Raw genomic sequence first — 27,815 nt, 5'->3', positions numbered from 1 at the left:
TCGTGATACTACAAAATCATTTTATGATTTATAAATCCAAGGCACAATGTTCTGTTCTTAAAATATTTTTCCGAAATTGTGTATTGCCAATGGTGTATAGCCCCACTAGTTTAGCTTTCAAGTGTGAAAGATCATAAGACATAGGAGCAGAATTAGGCCATTGAGCCCATCGAGTCCACTCCACCATTCCGTCATGACTGATTCCAGAACTCACTCAACCCCATACACCTGCCTTCTTGCCATATCCTTTAATGCCCTGACCAATCAGGAAACGATCAATTTCTGCCTTAAATATACCCGGAGACTTGGCCTCCACTGTAGTCTGTGGCAAAGCATCCACAGATTCACTACTCTCTGGCTTAAAAAATAATCCTCCTTACCTCTGTTCTAAAAGGTTGCCACTCAGTTTTGAGGCTGTGCCCTTCAGTTCTGGATACCCCCACCATCGGAAATATTCTCTCTACATCCACTGTGTCTAGTCCTTTCAACATTCGGTAGGATTCAATGAGATTCCCCTGGATTCTTCTAAATTCCAGTGAGTGCAGGCCCAAAGCTGCCAAACGCTCTCACATGTTAACCCCTTCATTCCCGGAATCATCGTCATGAACCTCCTCTGGACTCTCTCCAATGACAACACATCCTTTCTGAGATATAGTGCCCAAAACTGTTGACAGTACTCCAAGTGTGGTCTCAGTAGTGTCTTATAAAGCCTCAGCATTATCTCCTTGTTTTTATTTTCTATTCCCCTTGAAATAGTCATAGTCATACTTTATTGATCTCGGGGGAAATTGATTTTCATTACAGTTGCACCATAAATAATTAAATAGTAATAAAACCATAAATAATTAAATAGTAATATGTAAATTGTGCCAGGAAATAAGTCCAGGGCCAACCTATTGGCTCGGTGTCTGTCCCTCCAAGGGAGTTGTAAAGTTTGATGGCCACAGGCAGGAATGACTTCCTATGACGCTCTGTGTTGCATCTTGGTGGAATGAGTCTCTGGCTGAATGTACTCCTGTGCCCAACCAATACATTATGTAGTGGATGGGAGACATTGTCCAAGATGGCCTGCAACTTGGACAGCATCCTCTTTTCAGACACCACCATCACAGTCCAGTTCCATCCCCACAACATCACGGGCCTTACGAATGAGTTTGTTGATTCTGTTGGTGTCTGCTACCCTCAGCCTGCTGCCCCAGCACACAACAGCAAACATGATCGCACTGGCCACCACAGACTCGTAGAACATCCTCAGCATCGTCCGACAGATGTTAAAGGACCTTGGTCTCCTCAGGAAATAGAGACGGCTCTGACCTTTCTTGTAGACAGCCTCAGTGTTCTTTGACCAGTCCAGTTTATTGTCAATTCGTATCCCCAGGTAGTTACAATCCGCCACCATGTCCACACTGACCCCCTGGATGGAAACAGGGGTCACCGGTGCCTTAGTTCTCCTCAGGTCTACCACCAGCTCCTTAGTCTTTTTCACATTAAGCTGCAGATAATTCTGCTCACACCATGTGACAAAGTTTCCTACCATAGCCCTGTACTCAACCTCATCTCCCTTGCTGATGCATCCAATTATGGCAATGCCGACATTGCATTTGCCTTCTTTACCACAGACTCAGCCTGCAAATTAACCTTCTGGGAGTCTTGCACCTCTAAGTCCCTCTGCACCTCTAATGTTTGAACCTTCTCCCCATTTAGATACTAGACTGCAGTATTGTTCCTTTTACCAAAATGCATTATCATACAGTGGCATGCAAAAGTTTGGGCACCCCAGTCAACATTTCTGTTACTGTGAATAGCTAAGCAAATAAAAGATGAACTGATTTCCAAAAGGCATAGAGTTAAAGATGACACATTTCTTTCATATTTTAAGCAAGAAAACTTTTTTATTTCCATCTTTTACAGTTTCAAAATAACAAAAAAGGAAAGGGGCCCAAAGCAAAAGTTTGGGCACCCTGCATAGCAGTACTTAGTAACACCCCCTTTGGCAAGTATCACAGCTTGTAAACGCTTTTTGTAGCCAGCTAAGAGTCTTTCAATTCTTGTTTGGGGGATTTTCACCCATTCTTCCTTGCAAAAGGCTTTTAGTTCTGTGATATTCTTGGGCCGTCTTGCACGAACTGCTCTTTTGAGGTCAATCCACAGATTCTCGATGATGTTTAGGTCAGGGGACTGTGAGGGCCATGGCAAAACCTTCAGCTTGTGCCTCTTGAGATAGTCCATTGTGGATTTTGAGGTGTGTTTAGGTTCATTATCCTGTTGTAGAAGCCATCCTCTTTTCATCTTCAGCTTTTTTACAGACGGTGTGATGTTTGCTTCCAGAATTTGCTGGTATTTAATTGAATTCATTCTTCCCTCTACCAGTAAATGTTCACCATGCCACTGGCTGCAACACAAGCCAGTGTTCTATTCAAAAGGTTCAAAGGAACATCTAAACAAGCCTGATGCATTTTGGAAACAAGTCCTGTGGACTAATAAAGCTAAAATAGAACTTTTTGGCCGCAATGAGCAAAGGTATGTTTGGAGAAAAAAGGGTGCAGAATTTCATGATAAGAACCCTTCTCGCCACTGTTAAGCATGGGGTTGGATCGATCTTGCTTTGGGCTTGTGTTACAAGAGGAGAGGCTGTACTTGATCTGGTATTGGGAAATGAACCTGGTCAGGTGTCAGGTCTCTCAGTGGGAGAGCATTTTGGAGATAGTGATCACAATTCTCTCTCCTTTACCATAGCATTGGAGAGGGATAGGAACAGAGAAGTTAGGGAAACATTTAATTGGAGTAATGGGAAATATGAGGCTATCAGGCAGGAACTTGGAAGCATAAATTGGAAACAGATGTTCTTAGGGAAACGTACGGAGGAAATGTGGCAAATGTTCAGGAGATTTTTGCATGGGCTTCTGTGTAGGTACGTTCCAATGAGACATGGAAAGGATGGGTAGGGTACAAGATCTGTGGTGTACAAAGGCTGTTGTAAATCTAGTCAAGAAAAGAGCTTACAAAAGGTTCAAAAAAACTAGGTAATTATAGGAATTAGGAGAGCCAGAAAGGGCCATGAGAAGGCCTTGGCAGACAGGATTAAGGAAAACCCCAAGGCATTCTACAAGTATGTGAAGAGCGAGAAGATAAGATATGAGAGAATAGAACCAATCAAGTGTGACAAGGAAGGGTCTCGGCCTGAAACGTCGACTGTACCTCTTCCTAGAGATGCTGCCTGGCCTGCTGCGTTCACCAGCAACTTTGATGTGTGTTGCACATGAAAGTAGCAGGTATAGACCACTTGCTTCCCCAATTCTGCCCTGTAATTCAGTATGATCAATGCCGATCTACTGCTGCAGTTTGTAAGCTTAGTTATCCACTGTTAACCGTTCAGACCATTTGGTACTTAACTGAGGTCATACTGGAAGTTGACTTTAGTTGTAGAAAATAATTTCTGGGGAACTATGTTAAATAACAGGTTTAAATGGACAAATTTGAAACTTGCAAATGTTTAAAATTGAACAGATGAATTGGCTGCATTTTATGGCTTGTACATTTATTCTAGGCTTGCAAACGTAATTTCAGATAGGTAACCCATTGTTAGAAATGTTATAAGCTCAAGTAGTTCTTTGTAAAGTCTATTGCAATGGATTTGACTTTTATAGATGCCAGTTAGAAGCACAAAAATGTATAGAAGTAGTTTGTGGTTTTGTTAGAAATTATTGATTAAATTGTTGAAAGACCAGTGTCGGTAAAAAAATGAGATAATTTTAAAATTGACATTGTCTTATGTGTTGCGACCACTTGGATATCTTTTGAAGGAAGCATGTTAAGTAAGGTTATTAACAGGCCTTCTATAAAAACACTAGATAAAGAGCAGTTTTGAAAGGAATCACTCATTTTTTTAAAAAAGACTGATCACTTACGAAGCATTCAGTAGGTTCCATCTCATCAGTGGGGCAATTATCAAAGCAGTAACTCAGGCCCCATTGGCATTACAAATTCAATCAATATTCTACTTTGGGCAAACTGCAAATTTTAAATTCATTTGAAGCATATTTGGCTGCGGTAAACTGGCCAGGCTCTTAATTTTTTTAAACAAATTTCTTTGTAAATAGTGGAGAAGATTATTCAAGCACTCTTATATTTGGGGAGCAGATCTGAAAAAAAGAAGTTATGCTTTTAATATTGTCTTTTTCCAGATTGAGCACTTCAGAAGCTTTAATAAAGTTCTTATTTACAGATTGCTATTTTGCTTCAGCTACAAAGCATTTTGGATTCTGATAAATAATATGTAGGTTTAAAAGATGCATGGTTGTGATACTTGCTTGGTGTACTTTACAGAATTTACTTGTGGAATTCTGATCCAAGAACAAAGTGATGCCACCTTTTATTTCTAGGAATTTTTGTATCTGATCTAACCTTGAGGTGCCTTAAGGAATGTTTTCCAATATGTTTAGAAGCTTTGCCATTTTTTAAAAATAACCCCTAAGCGCACAACTTGGCAGGAACCCTGTGTGTACCTCTGCAGTGTTTCATTTAAAAATAAATCATGCTGACATCATGAGGAAAATGAGATCCGGGATAAGTCCGAATTAATCAATAAATTTTTGTCTCAAAATGGTGCAACGTGCAGCTAGTTTTGAGCACATGCTGTGATTGTATAAGTGATTTGGATGCAATGACATGGTAGAGTGACTAATTGCAATCATACTTCAAAACAATGCTAAAACAATTTTTGGATATACTAATGTTCATTCTGTTCTAAGTTTCCTTGCGATTTGGCCACCACAGTAGCATAGTGGTTAGCGTGACATTATTGTAGCTTAGGGTGTTTGGAGTTCAATTCCAACGCTGTCTGGAAGGAGTTTGTATGACCTCCTCATGAACATGTCTGGTTCCCCTGAGTGCTCTAGCTTCCTCCCACGTTCCAAAGGCTTACCAGTTAGTAGGTTAATTGGTCATTGTAAATTCTCCTGTGATTAGGCTAGGGTTAAATAGGTGGATTGCTGGGCTAGAAGCACCTGTTTCGCGAGGTGTCTATAGATTATCATTTCTATTAAAGCACTCTTTGCTATTAGAAAAAAATCTGCAAGTTGCTGTGCGAAGAAGAAGCACAACGTTAAAAAATCAATTAAGAGTAATATTTTATTATCCAGTTAATTTAAATGAAACACTGCTCTGCTAATGCTGAATCATGCTTCATTTTTTTGGAGGCTGTACTAATCCCTTTGCCTACCATTTTGAATGTTTGCCACAGGAAGCGAGCCGCTGCAAAGCATCTAATAGAACGCTACTACCACCAGTTAACTGAGGGCTGTGGAAATGAAGCCTGCACGAATGAGTTTTGTGCTTCCTGTCCAAGTTTTCATCGTATGGATAACAATGCTGCAGCATTAAAGGCCCTTGAGCTTTTTAAGATTAATGCAAAACTATGTGATCCTCATCCTTCCAAGAAAGGAACAAGCACTGCCTATGTGGAAAACAGCACCAAGAGCACTCATAACATCATCTGTTGTTCAGAAACAAAAGTGAATAAGCAAGATATGCAGGCTCAACGAGAAGACTTTAAAGGTGAGTGTCAATGTACTGGATTACCTTTACAGTTCTGTATGATAATCTATAAGGTTTTAATAAAATTGGAAATGCTTTCACTTGTGGGAAAGGATAAAACTAGAGCCCATCAATGTAAGAAAACCACCACGAAGTTAAATTCAAAAAGGACTGCTTTAACTCTGTAGTGAAAACATTTCAAATTATACCTCCAGGAATGTTTTTTAAGGAGAAACTGTGTATTTAAGGGAAGAGGAAATCAGAAAGATCTGATGGAGAAGGGTGGATTAGTAGCCTATTTTTTTTGTTGTTTAAATGTCTGTGATACCATATACTTCCATTCCCCAAATGATAAATTCAGGAGCATTATGGCATTTCAAATTGCCAAACACATACTTACTTTGTGGTTACTGATGAGATGCGAGTAGAATGGCAAGAGAAAAGAAATCTGATTTGTTTGCATGGTATTGAGTTCTGACTTATCATTGAGTGATTCAGATAAGAATTTCAAAATTTTTAGTTACAAATTGCAACAATAAATGAAGTATGGAAGCTAAATATGACAACAGCTGCTATAACTGATGCAAATACTGCTATTATTATGTTTGGAGCCAATATTCTTCGTGTAAGATTCTGAGAACTACCTTAATTTGGTTTTTGGAAGGAATTTGAACTACAGAAATTTAAGCAAAAGGAATCCAGTTTAATAAGTTAAAGCTCTTGCAGTATTCTGTCAGTGTTGAGGGTAAGCCCTATATGTTTGGCTGTATGGGGACAAAGTGCTTCATCTTGTCAGACAACTCCAATCCAATTCAAACCAGAACACTACTAAAGCAGATAATGTATTCATATGGTCAGGGTTCAAACCAATTTAGTGCATATAAAAGTGTGTGTGTGTGTAAACACCTTCAGTTCTGTTCTGGATTTCCATTCTCCCCCCCCCCCCCCACCCCAACCTTTCTATCTTTGTAAATTGTTGTTAAAGCCATCTTGTAATATTTCATAACACATATTTTGTATTCATTCTTGTGGTACAGCATGGAAGGAGGCCCTGTGGTCAACTGAGTGTACATGACCCATCAGACACTGTTTGCAATAATTGTACATTCATCCCATTTTAAAAAATTCTCCCCGCATTCTCATTAACTCCCCCCAGATTCTACCACCTGCCTACACACTAGGGCAAATTACAGTGGTTGCCAATCCACGTGTCCAGGTGCTTAGAATATGAACATCACTAGTACTCTTCAGATTAACAATAAGAGTTACTTTCAAGGACTCTTCATCTCATTTTCTCAATATTTATTGCTTATTTATTATTATTATTATCCTTTTTGTGTTTGCACGGTTTGTTGTCTTGTTTACACTGGTTGAACACCCAAGTTGGTGCGGTCTTTCATGGTGGTTATTCTATTATGAGTATGTCTGCAAGAAAATGCATCACAGGGTTGTATTTGGTGACCTATAATGTACTTTGATAATAAATTTACTTTGAACTTTGACTCTTTACTGCTAGTCAAGAGTCAATTACTTTGATCGTGTTACACGTGGACCAAATCTGGTGTGGATTACGGATTTGCTTAGTGAGCTTTGCGGCTTTTGTAACAATGTGATTCATTTTGTGTTCATGTTACTATGACTAGTTTTCATAATTCCAGATTTTGTTATTGTTTGTATTTGTTATTCAGCTGCCATAATGGGATTTGCTGGACCTATGGTCTAGAACCACTACTTCCACGTCCTGAAGCTCCAGAATATCTTGTACTGAAGTTTGTGCATGAATGCCAGTTAGTTTTCCCATCTTGACATGTACCTTGTGCATTCGCAAAAAAGGTTGCAATTCTGTCTTGCAATCTTATTTAAATCACAAGAATGGTGAACTTCGTATTTGTAAACCGATTTCTCCGCTGAACAACTTTTACTGTGTAGCAGGTTTAGTAATGGACTTTGTTACTAAACTTTGGTATTCAGTTAGACATTAGCCAATCAGAAAACAAATTTGATAATGTTTCTGTTACTTTAGACACCGACTCTTGACCCCAGATTATGGATAAACAAGTTTTGTGGAGGAAGAAGGGTCGCTGATGAATTCTGATAAATATTGTATTAAACTTACCTCAGACTTGGGTCCTACAATGCAAACATTGGCTTTGTACAAAATCATTGACACGTAACATCTTGGATGTTATGTTGTAGTGCTAATACGCAAGTTAAAATTTTTCATCTGGTTTTCGGTTTTTGATTACACTTTGTATTTGAATATGTTCCTATCTGGCTAGAACACTCATGTATTTGGCACAATCCTTTAGTGTTCCTCAAATACAAAATACTGAAATTCTGATCTGAGCTTTGAGTACTTGGGTGCTAATAACTTCACAGCTTATTCTTGCTCTTCTGGCATTTGGTAACTTGCTGTATTTCTTAGTTGCAGAGGGTAGAATAAATGCTCATTTCTGCAGACAGTCCTCATATAAAAATGAAATACCAGTTGGACCGCTTGATTATTTTTGGTAATGTTTTACTCAGTCCTATGCAAACAGTAACATAAATATAAGCACAGCAGCCTAGCTGTCACAAGCATCCAACAGCTGTTCAGGTACTTTCTTGAAGTATTTATTTTGTGATATCCTAAAAGTAGTAAAAAGCCACTGTATTAATACAAGCCATTTATTTGCAGATAAGCGTATTTTAAAATTGCTAGTATTCTAGTACAATTTGCCCCCAACAATTCCCCTAAAATTTCTCAACCACCTGAAGAAGCCGGTTTACTATAAATAAACTTCATGTTCTACGATGTATGTATTTACAAATGATGCATTTTCCTCCCATTGCAGCTATAGTAAATGATCAAAATTGAACTTGCTTCATTTCTTATATTGTTTTTATTGGATATCCAGTTTATACTCTGCCAGTATAAATTGGTTTACTAACTAATGTTTTTTTTAAGGAATAAATGTTTTCCCATTATATTTCTAATGTAGATGTGAATTACCTGACAGAGGAAAAGGTATACGAAATTTTGGAGTTATGCGGAGAGCGAGAAGATTATTCACCATTGATACGTGTCATTGGTAGAGTTTTCTCTAGTGCTGATGCGTTGGTGCAGAGCTTCCGAAAGGCCAAGCACCATACAAAGGAAGAGCTAAAATCACTACAAGGAAAGGATGAGGATAAAGATGAGGATGAGGAAGAAAAAGCTGCTACTGCAGGATCCATGGATGATGCAGAGGCCTCTTCATCAAGAAGTTCCATCGGAGGTGCACAGACAAGAGAAAACAATGTTCATAGATTAGGACCTGATGAAATTTCTATCGATGTTGACGCAGTCAGACGGGTTTATAATAAACTGCTTTCCAATGAAAAGATAGAAACAGCATTTCTTAATGCATTGGTGTACTTGTCGCCAAATGTGGAATGTGATTTGACTTACCATAATGTGTATTCAAGAGATCCTAATTATCTGAACTTGTTTGTTATAGTCATGGAGAACAGCAACCTTCATAGTCCTGAATATCTGGAAATGGCCCTTCCACTTTTTTGCAAAGCCATGAGCAAGCTACCCCTCCCAGCTCAAGCCAAATTAATTCGTTTATGGTCAAAGTACACTGCAGCCCAAATCCGTCGAATGGTCGAAACATTTCAGCAGCTCATTACATATCGGGTCATAAGTAATGAATTCAATAGTCGAAACCTGGTGAATGATGATGATGCAGTTGTTGCTGCTACAAAATGCTTAAAAATAGTGCACTATGCAAATATTATTGCAGGAGATGTGGATACAGGGCACAATGAGGAAGAGGAAGATGAGGCAGTTGCTGAATCTAGTGAAGTTACCTTGCAAGAGCTGCTAGGTGAAGAGCGGAGAAATAAAAAAGGGCCCCGAGTGGACCCCCTCGAAACTGAGTTGGGTGTGAAAACAATTGATTGCCGAAAGCCACTTGTTCCTTTTGAGGACTTTATTAATGAACCACTAAACGATGTACTGGAAATGGATAAAGACTATACTTTCTTCAAAGTAGAAACTGAGAACAAATTCTCATTTATGACCTGCCCCTTCATTTTGAATGCTGTAACCAAGAATTTGGGACTTTACTATGACAATAGGATACGCATGTACAGTGAGCGACGGATCACTGTCCTTTACAGCCTTGTCCAGGGGCAACAACTGAACCCCTATCTTCGACTAAAAGTCCGACGTGATCACATCATAGATGATGCCCTTGTTCGGGTAAGTTTGTTTTTAACATTTTGTGGAAATCAGTAAGTGTATGTCTTCAGACTCTAGCAAATGATATGTTTTGCTGTAACTAACAAGTAACTTTGCTAACCTAGAGCAAAAAACATTTTGTTTGTGAGCTGCTTCATGTATTTAGAGTGAAAGGTTATTTGTGGTTTTGCTTTGGCCATTCTGTGTAAGTTCTAATTTATGGCTTCAGTGTGACTGAACATAGTGTGAAATCTTGATGTTTTTATTCACTTTCTGCCTGGGTGTATTTCACAACATGGGCAATTATTGCCCATCACTAATTTCTCTTGAAGGTGGTGCATAGCTTCCACTTTTGAGCCCCTACAGTCATGATGGTGGTACTCCCTAGGACTGTTGCCTAGAATTTACATTCAACTGTGAGGAAGCACAAATCAGGATGTTGTACAACTTGTGAAAGACTCTGAAGTAATGGTGTTCCATGCACCTGCTGACCTTAGTGGCAGAGGTCATGCCTTTAGGAGATGTTGACTGTGTAATCTATTCCATTAGTTGTAGTCAAATAGCCTTCTTAGATACATTCCTAAAACTGAATTTGGGTTTGTGCATGGGAATTGGAATGTGTCAGTGCAGTTTGTATTTTCCCTGTTTCTGGTATGGCCATTGATTTCCATATCCAAATATGAAAGGAAGCAAGAAGTCCAACTCTTTGATATATTCAGATACAAGTAAGTGTTGGCAAAAAGGAGCAGGAGGATGCAACTTCGGTTCTGAACTAGTTTGCTTCTGTTTCAGTTCCACATGAGCATGCAAGCCTCTCATTATGCCTCTCTTGAGGGACCCACCTGTCAGTTGGTAGAAAAGGCACAGATAGATGATTTCTAGATTGTGCAACTGATTGGCTTGCTGGTACTCACAACTTTAACACAGTAGTTAAATCAACAACATTAACCAGAGGAATGAAACACTACCTCGACATGTAAGGCAGATTCAGGAGACTGGATGGAAGAAAATTGAAATGTAGGAAGCTGAAATGTTAATTTTAATGTCCTCCAATACCCACCTTTTTTTTTTAAAAAAAGCCTATCTTTTATTACTACCTTAATCTGTGATGTGTTTGGTTATGCAAGTGCAAAGCCACATTTATAATGACTTGCAGCAAGACCTAGTGTAGTTTAGATACTTTGAAATTTAGTGCTTCGCTTGTCAGTAAGTGGACCAAACTTGCAGTGAGCACTTTTGATAATTGTTTAGTGCTGCACCTTGTTCCCTTTCTGGACTTCTGTTTTGGCGATATTATCCCGAATAGGTTTAATATCCTGTGTCATTCACTATCTCAGCTCATCTAACCTATCAGCGGAAGTGTCAACACAAAATTATACCACAGCCTGGCTTTTACAAAACAGTATATGATACATTCTCATGAAAATTAATATTACATATTTCATAATTACTAAATATTTGAGTATCCTATATATTAATATCCCAACATTTAAAAATTACATTAACTTCTGCTTTGTGTGCTTAAGATAGGTGAATCTTGCTAGTTCTGATTTTAAAAGTTAATGTGCACTACTAGAACTTGGTGTCCATTCATGCCAGCTTCTTCCTGAAGCCAACTTTATGCTGTCTAACATTTAATATATTGCATACATGGAAATAACATTTATGTGATACTACTATAAAGATTTAGTTGCACCAAGATGATGCCTGTTTTTATCTTGCTCTTGAGTTCTGGAATTTGCTCCATAATCTTTGTCTCGACGTTAACTTATCTTAAAACATTGGATTGGTGCTTTGTCATCTTCTCTGATGCCTTTGTATGTGCCATTTTAAATATTTTTTGATAGTTCCTGCAGAGGAACTTGGGATATCTTGTAATGTTAGAAGTGTTATATAAATACAATTTAATTACTTATTTCCAGAGTTTGCTCCTTTTGTCTCTGTTTACATTGCTTCTCTTTTCTTAAGTCAGACTTAAGAAAAGAGCGGCCAAACGGCAGTTCTCTGACACCACCTCTTACTTACCCCTGGAACAGGACCCCACCAAAAAACATCAAACTATTGTCTCCCGTACCATCACCGCCCTTATCAACTCCGGAGACCTTCCATCCTCAGCCACTAAACTCGTAATTCCCACACCCTGTACTGCTCAGTTTTACCTCCTTCTCAAGATCCACAAGCCTGACTGTCCCGGTAGACCCATAGTCTCTGCCTGCTCCTGTCCCACCGAACTTGTATCTGCCTACTTGGACTCCATTTTGTCACCCATAGTTCAGTCCCTCCTCACCTACATCCGGGATACATCCCATGCCCTCCACCTCTTCAATAACTTCCAGTTCCCTGGTCTCAACCGCTTCATTTTCACTATGGATGTCCAATCCCTGTACACCTCCATTCCCCATCAAGAAGGCCTCAAAGCCCTCCTCTTTCTGTATAATAGACCTCACCAGTTCCCCACCACCACTACCCTCCACCGGTTGGCGGAACTGGTTCTCACACTCAATAACTTCTCTTTTGGCTCTTCCCACTTTCTTCAGACCAAGGGTATAGCTATGGGAACTCGCATGGGCCCCAGCTATGCCTGCTTCTTCGTTGGTTATGTGGAACAGTCTGTGCTCCAAACCTATTCTGGTACTGCTCTCCAACTTTTCCTTCGGTACATTGACGACTATATTGGTGCTGCTTCCTGCACCCATGCTGAGCTTATCAATTTCATCGACTTTACTTCTAACTTCCACCCAGCCCTCAAATTCACTTGGTCTATCTCGGACACTTCTCTCCCCTTTCTCGCTCTCTCGGTCTCCATCTCTAGAGACAGACTGTCCACTGACATCTTCTACAAGCCCACTGACTCTCATAACTACCTCAATTATACCTCTTCCCATCCCGTCACATGCAAAAATGCCATTCCCTATTCCCAGTTCCTCGGTCTCCGCTGCATCTGCTCCGAGGATGAGGTTTTCCGTTCCAGGACACCTCAAGTGTCCTCTTTCTTTAAGGATCATGGTTTCCCTTCTGCTGTCATCAATGATGCCCTCACCCGCATCTCCTCCATTTCCCACACTTCGGCTTTCACCCCATCCTCCCGCCGCCACAACAGGGACAGAGTTTCCCTTGTCCTCACCTACCACCCCACCAGCCTCCGGATCCAACACATTATCCTCCTCAACTTCCGCCACCTTCAACAGGACCCCACAACTAAGCACATCTTTCCCTCTGCACTTTCCGCAGGGATCAGTCCCTCCGCGACTCCCTGGTCCACACGTCCCTCCCCACGGATCTCCCACCCGGTACTTATCCCTGCAAGCGTAAGTGCTACACCTGTCCCTACACGTTCTCTCTCACCACCATTCAGGGCCCCAAGCAGTCCTTCCAAGTGAGGCAACACTTCACTTGAATCTGTTGGGGTCATCTGTTGCATCCGGTGCTCCCGGTGCGGCCTCCTCTACATCGGTGAAACCCGACGCAGATTGGGGAACCGCTTCGTCGAGCACCTCCGCTACGTCCACCACAACAGACAGGATCTCCCAGTGGCCACCCACTTCAACTCTGCTTCCCACTCCCATTCAGATATGTCCATACATGGCCTCCTCTACTGCCATGATGAGGCTAAGCTCAGGTTGGAGGAGCAACGCTTCATATACCGTTTAGGTAGTCTCCAGCCCCTTCGTATGAACATAGAATTCTCCAATTTCTAGTAATTCCCTCCCCCTCCCTTCCTCTATCCCTATGTCACTCTGCCCCCTCCCCCAGCTGCCTATCACCTCCCTCATGGTTCCGCCTCCTTCTACTACCCATTGTTTTCCCCTATTCCTCCTCCACCTTTCCTGCCTATCCCCTCCCTGCTTCCCCTCCCCCACCCCTTTATCTTTCCCCTTACTGGTTTTTCACCTGGAACCTACCAGCCTTCTCCTTCCCACCCTCCCCCCACCTTCTTTATAGGGCCTCTGCTCCTTCCCTCTACAGTCTTGGTGAAGGGTTCTGGCCCGAAACGTTGACCGATCTTTTCCACAGATGCTGCCCGACCTGCTGAGTTCCTGCAGCGTGTTCTGAGTGTTGCTCAGATTTCAGACTATGCTTGAGAAACGTAAAAATTAATGAATTAGATGAAGTGGCTAGATAAGATGGTGGAGTGGGTGCTAAATAAAAACATGTACCTTCTAAATGAAGGAGAAAGGTAAAATTGAATGAAGATGCTGAACATGGGAAAATATATGTTGGAGCAGCATCTGTGGAAAGCGGCAGTTAATATATTAAAGGCAGTCAGAACAGGCAATGAGTGGAAACGAGTTAATTTTTGAATGATAGAATAAACATTCAACAGATCTCTTGATTCCCTTTGTTAAGCCTTTATCTATCAGAGGAGAGGTATATTACATTTATGGAACTCTGTACTCTGCTCCCTGAAGTAATAGTGTCAGTTCTTCAACTGCTGGGAGCCAGTGTGCATCAACTACCTGAAATCACATCTGAGTAAATTTCATGCTGTTTTTAAGGCTATTCAGTCCGTTAAAAGTTTGGCCTTTAGCGGCTGTACAGCAGGATGTGAACAGATGAAAGTAGAAATGAATTAATTTTGGAAATGTTGTACATGTTTGGTACTAACTGTGGAAAACCAAAGAATTAATGCTTCAGGGTAACTGAACTTTATCTGCATTTTCGCCATTTATGCTGTCAGGCATTGAACATGAGAGTTTATTACTCCACAGGTACTGTCTGGCATGAGCTTTTCCAGCATTTATTCTTCTTTCAGGTTTTCCAAATTTACTGGTCTGGTCAAGCTGGCGCCAAGCTATGGTCTCCGTCAAGCTTGTAGTGCAGACTTAATTGTGTTTTGGGTTCATAGGGTGGTCTTTGGAACAGAGGGGGAAGTTGGGGATCAGTTTAGGGTCAGGCATAAGGTGAAGATAGAGGTCAGGCTGGAGTCTTGGCCACCACTCCGCATTCAAAACCAGTGAAGTGGACATGTGATGAAGGACTAGCAGACCAGCAAAGGGCTGGTGGCCTCCCAGGTCAGTGAATCATCAAAAATTCAAAGATCAAAGTACATTTATATCATCAGAGTTCTGTGTAGGCATGAGAGCCAGTGACCCCCCCAAAGTTCGGGGTCCCAGTCGTCAAGAGAGTCCAGAGTTCAGGGTCCTCGTTCGTTGTCATCAGGATTGATATGAAGATCCAAGCCTGAAGATTGATCAGAAGTCAAGACTTAATGGCGGAAGCCCTGGATCTGCACATCCAAGAGTCAGCTGGGAAGTTGAAGCTGAAGTGTCTGCAAGATCACAGCTCCGCTGGAAGCATGTCCTGAGCTTGGAGGACTGTGTGTGGTGGTGGTAGGGAAAATCGGGGCTTGATTTGCCAATGTTGCTACTTGTTAAAACATTGTGGATGTGCTTTGTTGGTGCTAAAATGTGTGGCAGCACTTGTGGGTGCTCCCGACACATCCTTGGGTTGGGTTGGTTGTTAATGAAAATGACACATTTCACTATGTTTGGAATTACATGTGATAAATGACTTGGAATCTGAATTAATGAATTTTGTTTTATGAACTGGCAGGGTTTCATATTACATTTTCTTATTGAATGCAGTTGACTTATGACTTCAAGACTCCTGAAGTGGAAGTCAAAAGTCATAGATTCAAATTCCATTCTTGTAAATGAAACTGACTTAAACAGTGACGGTATAGAATTTATGATGAAGCTAACTGCCTCAGAATTTCAGTTCAATCATTATTATACTTCAGGAAAGGGAACCTCCTACTCCTTGTTTGTCATTGTAACAAGGCAACCATCCTAACCAACCAGCGTTGTCTGCATTACAGGAAGGAATTGTTCTTAAAAATGGGTCGTGATTTTTTTTTACACTTCCTAATGCCTTAGAGCTCTCAGCTGCTACATTCTTCCTATATTGATGTATAGCTGCGAATCATGGACCATCACAAATGCTATGCATATCATATAGGGATAGGATAACCAACGAAGAAGTTCTACAGAGAAAGAAAACAAAATATATATTACTCAAAAAAAAAATCAGAAAACAGCAATCAAAATTCCTTGGACACATCATGCGAAGAGAGACACTAGAACATTTAGTTACAGCTGGAAGGAAAAAGAAGCAGAGGCAGACAGAGAATGAAAATGACAGATGGAATAACATCATGGTTAGAAACGGGAGGCAACAACGACAATTCGGAGGGTCAGGGACCGTGATGGATGGACAGACACGATCGCCCACGCCGAACGGCAAGCCACCTGAATGAATGAGTGAATGCTGAAGTGTGAATTTCACCATAGGAAGTTAACAAGTTGTCTGCTAAAATATGAACTGATTACCAAATATAAAATTTATAACAGATATTGTAGTATTAGAATAATGAAGAGCACTGGCAGAGTAAAATCAGTGAATTAACTCTGGTGATACTTGACATAATTGTCTTCAATCAACGGTAGAATTTGGTTAAAAATTTCAAAACGTTCTGGTATGTGCCTGAAATTTAGAAACTAACTGAAAATATTACTATATTCAAGCAAGCATGTTGCCTATTTTGATCTCATTTCATCATGAGCAGACTTAGATTTCTCAATTTCTTAAAGCCCATCAGAATTTTTTATTTTCCCCTTTTAAACACCAATCAAAATAGTAGCAGGCATTATAACCAAGATGAATTTTGACAAAATGAAAATGAATAGAGTGACCACATTTCACTGGAAGTGCAAGAGTTGAGCAATAAAGGTGGCTTGCATCAGCACTAACTTCAAATGTGCTACCATCTGTTTGATTCTAATAAAGAGTTAACTTTGTAATATTGCCATTAAATTTGGAAACCTTTTAATTGTGAACAGGGCATGGATGCGGCTATTTGGCCTAACAAGGCTGTAACTTGCACCTAACCAACAAAAATGAAGCCTGATTCTTTGATGGAATAGGTGAAAATGAGAAATGAAAATACATTCTATAGCTAAGGGAAGCTCAGATTGATACTTCCAAAAATGTGGAGAGATCGTACTTATTTTTGAAGTGAGTATTGTGTACAATCTGAATAAATAATCCATCAATATTTAAACTGTTTATAATAGCTGGAGATGATTGCCATGGAAAACCCTGCAGACCTGAAGAAACAACTCTATGTAGAATTTGAAGGTGAACAGGGTGTGGATGAAGGAGGCGTTTCCAAAGAGTTTTTTCAACTTGTTGTGGAAGAAATCTTCAACCCTGACATTGGTATGGATTTTTGCTCCAATTATGGCATGTTAGCTATGGCTGCAGGGATTTACCTTGCTATTTCCATTAGCTTAAAGTGCTGTAGCACAATACCACAAAGACTAGAAAGTTTAATTTCGCCAGTATATCAGCCTTCAGTTAGTAGTAATAGGAGGAAAAGGATTGGCTACTAACCAAAGGGAAGTAATTTATGATCCTTGATACCTTTATTTAATGACTGCTGCGAGAAGTACCCATAATTTGAATGACAGGTGAGTAATGGGGCTTAACTGCAGTAGTTTTCAAAGGTGAATATCAATAATTCTGTTTAAAATGAACACATGTAAAGAGTTTCCAATATTTGATTTGTAATTTTTTAATAGGATTGTTTAATATGCATAAGTGCAGTTACTTCACTTTGGTGTAGATACTAAGAGTCTTCTGAAATCTTCCTTACCAAGTTTTATGAGCACAGACTACAAATCTTGTAAGAGTAAAGTTAAATTTTAGTGGAAAATAACCCCTTTTGATCTTCTGTAGGGCTGAAAGATGTGTTCTGTTGCTGAGCCACTTCAATAATTTAGTTTCTTTTCTGGAGCTTGCACGTTCTCCCTGTGACCATGTAGGTTTCCTCTAGGTTCTGTAGCACAGGGGTTCCCAACCTTTTTTATGCCATTGTCCAATAGCATTAAGTAAGGTGTCTGTGGGTGATGTTCCATTTAGACTTGATGCACAGAAGAGCCTGTTTTTGTGCTTATTGATTCAATCTAAAATCTTCAATCTGACCAAATTGGGTCTGATACCATTTACAGATGAGTAGTTATCCAGTTAGGCTACTTCTGACTAGCAAGGGACATTTCTTCATGTCTGCTTATCTATTGGAACTGAGAGGATGAACATTCCAAAGTTCATATAAATGTTTTGGATCTAAAAGATTGTACTTTTTTGTGTTCCCACCCCTGTCCACAGGAATGTTCACGTATGATGAATCTACAAAATTGTTCTGGTTCAACACTTCTTCATTTGAGACTGAGGGACAGTTTACTCTAATTGGCATAGTTCTTGGCCTAGCCATTTACAACAACTGTATATTGGATGTGCATTTTCCTATGGTCGTTTACAGAAAATTGCTGGGCAAAAAGGGAACGCTGCGTGACTTGGAAGACTCTCACCCGGTAATATACAAGCTTTATCAGTTTTTTTAAGCTAATTTAATTGACATCTCCATGATAGCATAGAGGTTTTCCAAGAGTCCTTGGAGTTGCATGAGCAAGTTTCTGATAAATGGTATTTGAATCCATTAATCGGAAGAGAAATTCTGAAACTCTGACATTCATATTCTCTTCCCCCACCATCTCACCCAGGTCTTGTATCAGAGTTTAAGAGAACTTCTTGACTATGATGGCAATGTTGAAGATGACATGATGATCACTTTCCAAATATCACAAACTGACTTGTTTGGAACTCCTCTGATGTGTGACTTAAAGGAGAATGGGAATCAGATTCCGGTGACAAATGAAAACAGAAAGGTAAGAGCAGATAATGTATTCCAGTTCACATTTTTAAAAATCTAGACTGGTGTGGTATTGGTATTTCTCCATTGACCTAAAGCTGGCAACATAATTTTCTGTTGGGGCAGCACAGTAGCGTTGTGGTTAGCAGAATGCTTTACAGTACCAGTGACCTGTGTTCAATTCCTGCTGCTGATTGTAAGGTGTTTGTATATTCTCCCCGTGACTACGTGGATTTCCTCTAAGTGCTCCAGTTTCCTCCCACATTCCAAAGATGTACCGGTTGGTAGGTTAATCACTCATTTTAAATTGTACTGTTACTAGGCTAGGATTGGATGGGGGGAGTTGTTGGGTCGCGTGGCTCAAAGGGCTGAAGGACCTACTCCGCTCTGTATGTGAATAAATTAAAAAATATATAAAATGTGTGCTGCAATACAGGCTGAAGTCTGCTGGCACAAGACTTCTTTGAAGAAGGGCTCTCTGATATGATTAAGCATAGCACTTGTGTTAAGTATCACTCCAGCATAAAATAATGTATCCTCTCTCAAAAGATTTTTACTCCTTTTGCTGCAACTCTGAAGTGGCCTTTCTGATGAGCAATGCTCTCCATCTTTTTGTTTCTTTAGGCCAGGGCTTCCCAACCTGGGGTCCACAGACCTCTCGGTTAATGGTAGGGGTCTATGGCATAAAAAAGGTTGGAAACCCCTGGTTTAGTCCTTAAATGCACTTTTTAAAATTAGAATTAAAGATGGGAATCCTTGAACTCATGCTGTCCCATGGGAATGGAAAATCTACATCGATGGAGGTAGTAGAGGAAATGAGGACATGGAAAACAAAAAGCTTATGCAAGATGAGTAGTAAAGGGGTGGAGCAAAGAACTAGAGAAGAAGAAATGGATGTTTGAAGAAAATTATTTATCTCCATACTTGGATGATGTCACAAAAGATCAAAGTGTAAAAGGTTTTTTTTGCTTTGTGCCATAGACTTGCATAGCACAACTTCTCAGCATTTTCAGTACGTGTCGTTTGTTGAAATGATGTGTGTCTCTTCAGATCCTAATACATTTGATCCACTCAAAATCCAGTGGGCCAATCTAGATTGGTGGTCTACATTGCAGGAAATCTGTCACTCAGTTTGGGAACTTTATTACAAAAATATATATAGAACCAGGGCAGTACCAGTAGTTGGGAATGCATTTGGTAAGTGTGTATTAAAAGGTGAGGGAAGGCACTTGAGTAGTATAAAAATTGAGGGAGAATGCAGAGATACTTGAGCTAGAAGAGCTAATCAGTGGCAGACATTTATAGAATGAACCAAGAATTAGTATTATCTACTTTGATAGATTACTACATATGTGTTTCCCACAGCTGATATTGTACTGAGCTCTAATGTGTTATTTTGTACCAAACAGGAATTTGTTGAGCTTTATACAGATTACATTCTCAACAAGTCGGTAGAAAAGCAGTTTAAAGCCTTTCGAAGGGGTTTCCATATGGTAACCAACGAGTCACCACTCAAGTATTTATTCCGACCAGAGGAGATTGAGCTGCTAGTCTGTGGAAGTCCGGTAAATCAGTAATTAAAACCTATATACTAAAACTTTCTGATTAGAGACCATGAACTTTTATATTATTAAAGTTGATAAAGAGAGATCTTTCAAATTTAGAACCTAGATTTTCAAGCACTTGAAGATACTACAGAGTATGATGGTGGATATTCCAAGGAGTCCCGTATTATAAGGTATAATTTTAAGTTTACTTCCATTTCTAAGTTTTTTTTATTGTCCAGTGTCAATATTGTAGGTGGTTTATTTTATCATATACCTTCAAAAATAGTTCTCCCAATTTTTTCACCTAGTTTATATTGTCATTGATGTCAGTATACATGCTTGCTATATAGTGAGTCATTTATGAAATGCAGCTCTTTCAACACCTCTTGACTTAAATTCACTCCCAATTCAACCTTGTTGTTTGTCTTTTAATTGGTTAAGGAGGAGCATTTTGTCTCATCCAAAGGGCCCTGCTGCAATATCCAGGGTTTGTAATCATTAACTTTTCCCAGATGTAATCACTTTTGTGCTAAATAGTATTATAGCAAGTAGCACGTTTTCCATTGACTTCCTTTATATCAGACGAAAATTGTAGTTCATCTCATTTTATTCTCCCAGTGATCTTTCCTGCGTTGACGTTACTTGGTTCGTGATCTTGATCTGGAGCTTCATGAGGCTGAGAAAATGATTATAACAATTTTTGTATTTAGAAGTTGGGCATAAAAAAAATTAACCTGAACTGTTGTACACAAAACAGGTTTTTCCACAGAATTATCAAAATGTTAAGGAACTGTCCATGGAGAAATTTTAATAAGGTTTGTTTACAGTGGTGCACTTGACAGGAATAACATATTAGATGCTTGTCATAATAAACAGAAACAATAGAAGGGAAGCCCTTAACGTATTGGAATTTATAATTAACTCGGTAGTGGGTGAAGAATCTGCAATTTTTTTTTTACTTTAAAAGCAAATTAATTAATACTGGAAGGAGGTTGGGGTGAGGGGAAAATTGCAAGGATGTGAGTCAAGTGTGGGAAAGTGAAACAGATGGAGTTGCTCTCCAAAGTGTATATTTGATATGTGAATAGCAATCTGTGCTATTCATTTCTCATTGATTTTAGGTCTGAGCTATTACATTGCCCTCTCCAACTTCCTTATTATAGTTTCCAGATGGAGTATTTTTTTTTCAAGTTGGAGTTGGTCTCATAAAATGGTGTAATTGATAAGACTTTTATTTACTGTGTCTTAAATAGCAGTTTTTCACTTGAATGTCATTAACACATGTTATATGCGGGGAAAGGGTTGGTGCCAAATAGTTCCATTAATGTGTTTGGATATTTGTTAATACGATGGTAAATGTCAAGATCCATTACTTAAAAGGCATTAAAGAAATGAAATAAAGCATTGTTTGTTTCCAAGTAGTATATTAAATTCAGTACTAATCAGGGAATATTTTGATTCCTTTGCAGGGAATTCTGGGAAATAGTCCATGCATTTTCAGATGAGCAAAAACGGCTCTTCCTGCAGTTTACAACAGGCACAGATCGAGCACCAGTTGGTGGCCTTGGAAAACTTAAGATGATCATAGCTAAGAACGGACCAGATTCTGAGAGGTAATAAGGCTCTTTTAACGTTAGTTAAGTGTAATGTAGGTATGCATTTAAAAACAAATATTCTAGCATGAGACAGCTATGAATCACTCTGGTATTTTGACAGTTAATGTATCAAAATTTTTCATTCATCAGTTATTGTAACAAGACATTTCTACAGCACTGCCTTCAAATCACTCTGCATACTTGCTACCTAAAATGGAGACAAAGCTTGAGTAAATGGTGGTAAAAAGTTTTGATGCTTGAATTGTAAAATTTTGAAATCTGTTCTGCTCATCTCAACTGTGAAGCTATCAAAACACCATTATTCCTATCCTTCTTATTGAAACTTGTTTAAAAGCCATTGCTTTGGTTCTGTTTCCTGCTGAAACTTCAATGACCTGACAAATCTCTAGTGACTAAGATCTAGTTTTCTGCAGATTCTTAAGAATTTCACTTTTTCCTTCAGTCTCTCAGTCAGTTTTATGCAGCCTTGATTGGTTGAGAACTCCGTGTCTCATAGACCTGCATCTTAATCTATCCAGTCAATGTTTGCTTGTCTTAGTACTGGCCTATTTGGGCATCTCCAGCTCTGTCCACTGCTGTGGCAGAGATCATCTCCATGTACTTTGGTTCATCATCTGTGTTTGAACACCCAACAATGAACTTAATTTTCTAACTGCTGTGTGATCTGTATTTGGGGTGAGAATGAACACGTGTTTGCAGAATGCTCCAATTCACAATTTACAAGTATATGTTAAATATAGATGTCCTTTCACTAGTAAATTTTGGCTTCCACAGCAGGTTTGTACTTAATTTTCATTACGTGTTGATCGTAAAGTCAGTGGTTTATTGACAGTTACACAAGTTCATGTATGCGCAAGTGTAATGAATGGTCTACTTGCCCCTCTATCAGGGACACATTGCATCAGATACACGACATTCACAAGGAAAAAAGAAACAAAGGTTCTGAACTTAAAGAGGGGTAACTTTGAAGGTATGAGACGTGAATTAGCTAAGATAGACTGGCAAATGACACTTAAAGGATTGACGGTGGATATGCAATGGCAAGCATTTAAAGGTTGCATGGATGAACTACAACAATTGTTCATCCCAGTTTGGCAAAAGAATAAATCAAGGAAGGTAGTGCACCGGTGGCTGACAAGAGAAATTAGGGATAGTATCAATTCCAAAGAAGAAGCATACAAATTAGCCAGAGAAAGTGGCTCACCTGAGGACTGGGAGAAATTCAGAGTTCAGCAGAGGAGGACAAAGGGCTTAATTAGGAAGGGGAAAAAAGATTATGAAAGAAAACTGGCAGGGAACATAAAAATGGACTCTAAAAGCTTTTATAGATATGTAAAAAGGAAAAGACTGGTAAAGACAAATGTAGGTCCCTTGCAGACAGAAACAGGTGAATTGATTATGGGGAGCAAGGACATGGCAGACCAATTGAATAATTACTTTGGTTCTGTCTTCACTTAGGAGGACATAAATAATCTTCCAGAAATAGTAGGGGACAGAGGGTCCAGTGAGATGGAGGAACTGAGCGAAATACATGTTAGTAGGGAAGTGGTGTTAGGTAAATTGAAGGGATTGAAGGCAGATAAATCCCCAGGGCCAGATGGTCTGCATCCTAGAGTGCTTAAGGAAGTAGCCCAAGAAATAGTGGATGCATTAGTGATAATTTTTCAAAACTCGTTAGATTCTGGACTAGTTCCTGAGGATTGGAGGGTGGCTAATGTAACCACTTTTTAAAAAAGGAGGGAGAGAGAAACCGGGAAATTATAGACCGGTTAGCCTAACGTCGGTGGTGGGGAAACTGCTGGAGTCAGTTATCAAGGATGTGATAACAGCACATTTGGAAAGCGGTGAAATGATCGGACAAAGTCAGCATGGATTTGTGAAAGGAAAATCATGTCTGACGAATCTCATAGAATTTTTTGAGGATGTAACTAGTAGAGTGGATAGGGGAGAACCAGTGGATGTGGTATATTTGGATTTTCAAAAGGCTTTTGACAAGGTCCCACACAGGAGATTAGTGTGCAAACTTAAAGCACACGGTATTGGGGGTAAGGTATTGGTGTGGGTGGAGAATTGGTTAGCAGACAAGAAGCAAAGAGTGGGAATAAACGGGACCTTTTCAGAATGGCAGGCGGTGACTAGTGGGGTACCACAAGGCTCAGTGCTGGGACCCCAGTTGTTTACAATATATATTAATGACTTGGATGAGGGAATTAAATGCAGCATCTCCAAGTTTGCAGATGACACGAAGCTGGGTGGCAGTGTTAGCAGTGAGGAGGATGCTAAGAGGATGCAGCGTGACTTGGATAGGTTGGGTGAGTGGGCAAATTCATGGCAGATGCAATTTAATGTGGATAAATGTGAAGTTATCCACTTTGGTGGCAAAAATAGGAAAACAGATTATTATCTGAATGGTGGCCGATTAGGAAAAGGGGAGGTGCACCGAGACCTGGGTGTCATTATACACCAGTCATTGAAAGTGGGCATGCAGGTACAGCAGGCGGTGAAAAAGGCGAATGGTATGCTGGCATTAATAGCGAGAGGATTCAAGTACAGGAGCAGGGAGGTACTACTGCAGTTGTACAAGGCCTTGGTGAGACCACACCTGGAGTATTGTGTGCAGTTTTGGTCCCCTAATCTGAGGAAAGACATCTTTGCCATAGAGGGAGTACAAAGAAGGTTCACCAGATTGATTCCTGGGATGGCAGGACTTTCATATGAAGAAAGACTGGATGAACTGGGTTTGTACTCGTTGGAATTTAGAAGATTGAGGGGGGATCTGATTGAAACATATAAGATCCTAAAGGGATTGGACAGGCTAGATGCAGGAAGATTGTTCCCGATGTTGGGGAAGTCCAGAACGAGGGGCCACAGTTTGAGGATAGAGGGGAAGCCTTTTAGGACCGAGATTAAGAAAAACTTCTTCACACAGAGAGTGGTGAATCTGTGGAATTCTCTGCCACAGGAAACAGTTGAGGCCAGTTCATTGGCTATATTTAAGAGGGAGTTAGATATGGCCCTTGTGGCTACGGGGGTCAGGGGGTATGGAGGGAAGGCTGGGGCGGGGTTCTGAGTTAGATGATCAGCCATGATCATAATAAATGGCGGTGCAGGCTCGAAGGGCCGAATGGCCTACTCCTGCACCTATTTTCTATGTTTCTATGTTAAAACATAAGTGATACATGAAACCCCTTTTCCACCATCCTGATTGGATGACATTACATACCTAAGCATAAACATTACAACCCCTTATCTTTAACTCAAACCCAAACATGCTGAAAGCAGAGCAGACTGCTTTTATAAAACTGCTAAAATGAAATACCTAGCCCATAACAGTAAAAAATTTAACCAGGGCATTACATACACAAGTTTAACAAAAACACAATTTAAAAACACAAGTTCAGTGTCATGCTATACTGAAAGATGTCATTTAAGGTTGTGCAAATTGGTGACTTGTGGTCACAATTGTCTACCACAGGTTGGAAGCATGAAACGGAGTTAGTATCTCTGCATATTAACACTTCAACATATTGGTGCTGAGTATACGGCGGAATCAGCTAGTAGATTGAATTTGCTGATAACTACCTCAAATTTGTTTTATTCCTCAAATTAACTGCAAAACAATAAAAAGCTCAAATACAAGAATATTGTGAAAATTAGTTTTTCTTTATACTGAACGATCACTTTTTTTTTCCAGATTACCGACATCTCACACGTGTTTTAATGTCCTCCTACTTCCTGAATATTGCAGCAAGGAAAAGCTCAGTGAGAGACTACTAAAGGCCATTACCTATGCCAAAGGGTTTGGCATGCTGTAAAAGATGAATGTAAAGCGTGTGATAAAAAGTAAAATTATGGGTGTCAGTGTTCCTGTGTTTTTTTTTAAAAAAGGCCGTGAAATAGTAACAATAGTCACCAGTGACTGCTTCCCCTCCTGGGGATGCAGGGCTTGAACAACACATTTCACTCGGGACACTGGGATGGAACAGCAGATTTCAGCTACTTCTACAAACTTTTTGTTAGTGTGACTTTCCATATCATTTGCTTGTATGTATAGTAAACTTTTTCTGAATATTTATTTTAAAATTCCTGTGGGGAGGAATGGGGGAAATTAATCATGTTTGTTCCATTACTGAATTAGCTGTTATGAATTTAAACAGACAAGCAAATTATCTCAAATAACGTTCCTTGGATTATTATCAATTTAATTTTTTAACTGTATTTTTACTTCTGAGGCATTCAGTTCTAGGAGCATTCTCTTCCCCTACCCCCACTGTTGCTTTGATCCTTAAGATTTGGAGTGGTTTGGTGCAAGTGCTGCTGTTCTAGTCCCAGAGAAAATTTTTACTTAGCTTTACATCTAATACAGATGGAAAAAAAACCTGGAATGTTAACTGCATTCTTCAGACCCTGCTTTAATTACAGCATAAAAATTCTTGGAAGATTTTAGAAAAGAAAAAAATAAATCTTCACTGCTCATTCTTGCAAGCCTGGAAGTAAATTTCTGTTTAACTTTTCAACTCTTGCTGAATGTTGGAATGCTGGTCCACTGGATTTACTGACTTTTTAATTCCATTGCTTGACGTTTTTGAAACTCCCCTACAATGGCATAACAGTATTGAGTTTATTGGGGGTGGGGGGTGGATAGAAATAGATAAGTGTGCAAAAGTGCCCTTGCAAGAATTGGAGCCAAAGTTTCCTCTTTTGTTTTTCCAACACATTCAAAATATACTGTGCTTTCTCTTTATTTTAAATAAAAATCTTACTGTTCCTTCATTTTATCTGCTGTACCTAAGCAATATATTCAGCAAGAACAACATTGTGCTTAATCCTATAGGCCTTTCATCGTTTCTAATGGAGAAAAGGCTAATTGCATATGAAGTAATGTGATATGCAGAATATAGGTGGTGATAAGAAGGTATCAGCACTATTCAAACACTTTTTACTCATTGACAAATGGACAAAAAGATGTTAACATGAATGATACTAAATAAAATGGAATACAACAATTTCTTTGTTTACTGGCATGATAGGTACTCAAACTGAATGGTGCTCAGAATGTTTTATTGTGAGATTGACTAGATAAAACATGAGTCTACATATAGCTTGACTTAATCTCTTTTTTTAAGCATCACTACCTTGTAACTTTAATTTATGCAACTCTTGTAGAGTTTGGATTTTAAAGTAATAACTAGCCTTTCCTGAAAGGCATGAATACTGCTTATGTACGCATTTCCCACAACTTTACCGGTTTTCTGCCATTTGGACAAATAGCTTCAATCTGTTTAACAATACTGTTAAATTGTCTTTACCAAATATTATAATGTAATATTATGTAGCAGTGGGCATTGAGAAATTTCCCAGAATTGAAGGTTAACAATCCTTTAGAATATTTTTTATGGAAACTTGAACAAATAATGCAATCTTACAGTTTGTACAAACATTCTGTTCGAAGCTTCTGGTATTTTTAGCTGCTAAAACATCTAGTCTATTTGGCTTTTGGTCCCTGAGCTGGTATGCCAATACAATTCATATATTAAAGAAAAGTATGTTTGAAGTTTTTGTTGAGAGCTTATAAAAATGTTAAATCAAGATAATTTTAAAAATCTGGTTTGAAAGGAAGGAAAGGTTACAAGATCAATGGAAACTACCGTTTTTATTGTTTCAGACATTATGTAATTCAGCTGGGTATTTAAATATAAAAATTCATGTAAGTGAATGTTAATTTTCCTTCCAAATTATTTATGCTGTAGTTTAATTCAGTTAAGTGAAAGTTCATTTAGTCTGACTGACTTAAAGATTCATTTCTGTAACTTGTATTTAATTTAAGTTAGAATTAACATAAATTTTTGTGCCATTATTTGAGTCGGGAGCATTCCGAAAAATGCCCTGAAAAGATGTGTGCAGCAATGAGAATGATTCTCTGAAATTCAACATCTATATCATTCATATTAAGTTAAAATCATTCTGGGCTCTACACAAATGAAGGTGGCCATCTTGCGCAATCCTCATCAGCCATTAACAGTCGTAATTGTTTTGAGTACCTCAGCCAGCAGAAGTGGCTCTTGGAACTGGCGAGTTCTACTCGGTAGTAACTTTTTTAGGTACTTCTGTCCATCTGCTTGTTATTGCAAATATGCAATCAGCCATTCATGTGGCAGCAACTCAGTGCTTTAAAGCATGTAGACGTAGCCAAGAGGTTC

General features: G+C 39.3%; 1 protein-coding gene across 2 annotated transcripts in view; it reads left to right on the top strand.

The window, feature by feature from the left end:
* ube3a (ubiquitin protein ligase E3A) overlaps positions 1-27,302 on the top strand; it is a 48,312-nt gene extending 21,010 nt beyond the window's left edge. Inside the window, exons 3-11 of one of the 2 annotated variants that reach the window (XM_063054498.1) lie at positions 5,439-5,556; positions 8,517-9,763; positions 16,816-16,960; positions 17,909-18,114; positions 18,304-18,468; positions 19,862-20,017; positions 20,117-20,190; positions 21,469-21,612; positions 25,310-27,302. In XM_063054498.1, coding sequence (XP_062910568.1) covers positions 5,529-5,556; positions 8,517-9,763; positions 16,816-16,960; positions 17,909-18,114; positions 18,304-18,468; positions 19,862-20,017; positions 20,117-20,190; positions 21,469-21,612; positions 25,310-25,430 — 2,286 coding nt within the window. In that variant the 5' untranslated portion in view covers positions 5,439-5,528 and the 3' untranslated portion in view covers positions 25,431-27,302. Of the gene's footprint in view, positions 1-5,242; positions 5,557-8,516; positions 9,764-16,815; positions 16,961-17,908; positions 18,115-18,303; positions 18,469-19,861; positions 20,018-20,116; positions 20,191-21,468; positions 21,613-25,309 lie in introns of both variants that reach the window. The other variant, XM_063054497.1, reaches the window with a different exon arrangement.
* Positions 27,303-27,815: the final 513 nt, after the last annotated feature.

This window comes from Mobula hypostoma, chromosome 7 (assembly GCF_963921235.1).
Source record: "Mobula hypostoma chromosome 7, sMobHyp1.1, whole genome shotgun sequence".
Taxonomy (NCBI): Eukaryota; Metazoa; Chordata; class Chondrichthyes; order Myliobatiformes; family Myliobatidae; genus Mobula; species Mobula hypostoma.
Note: the sequence above shows the minus strand (reverse complement) of the source record. Positions and strands in the feature narration are given on the sequence as shown.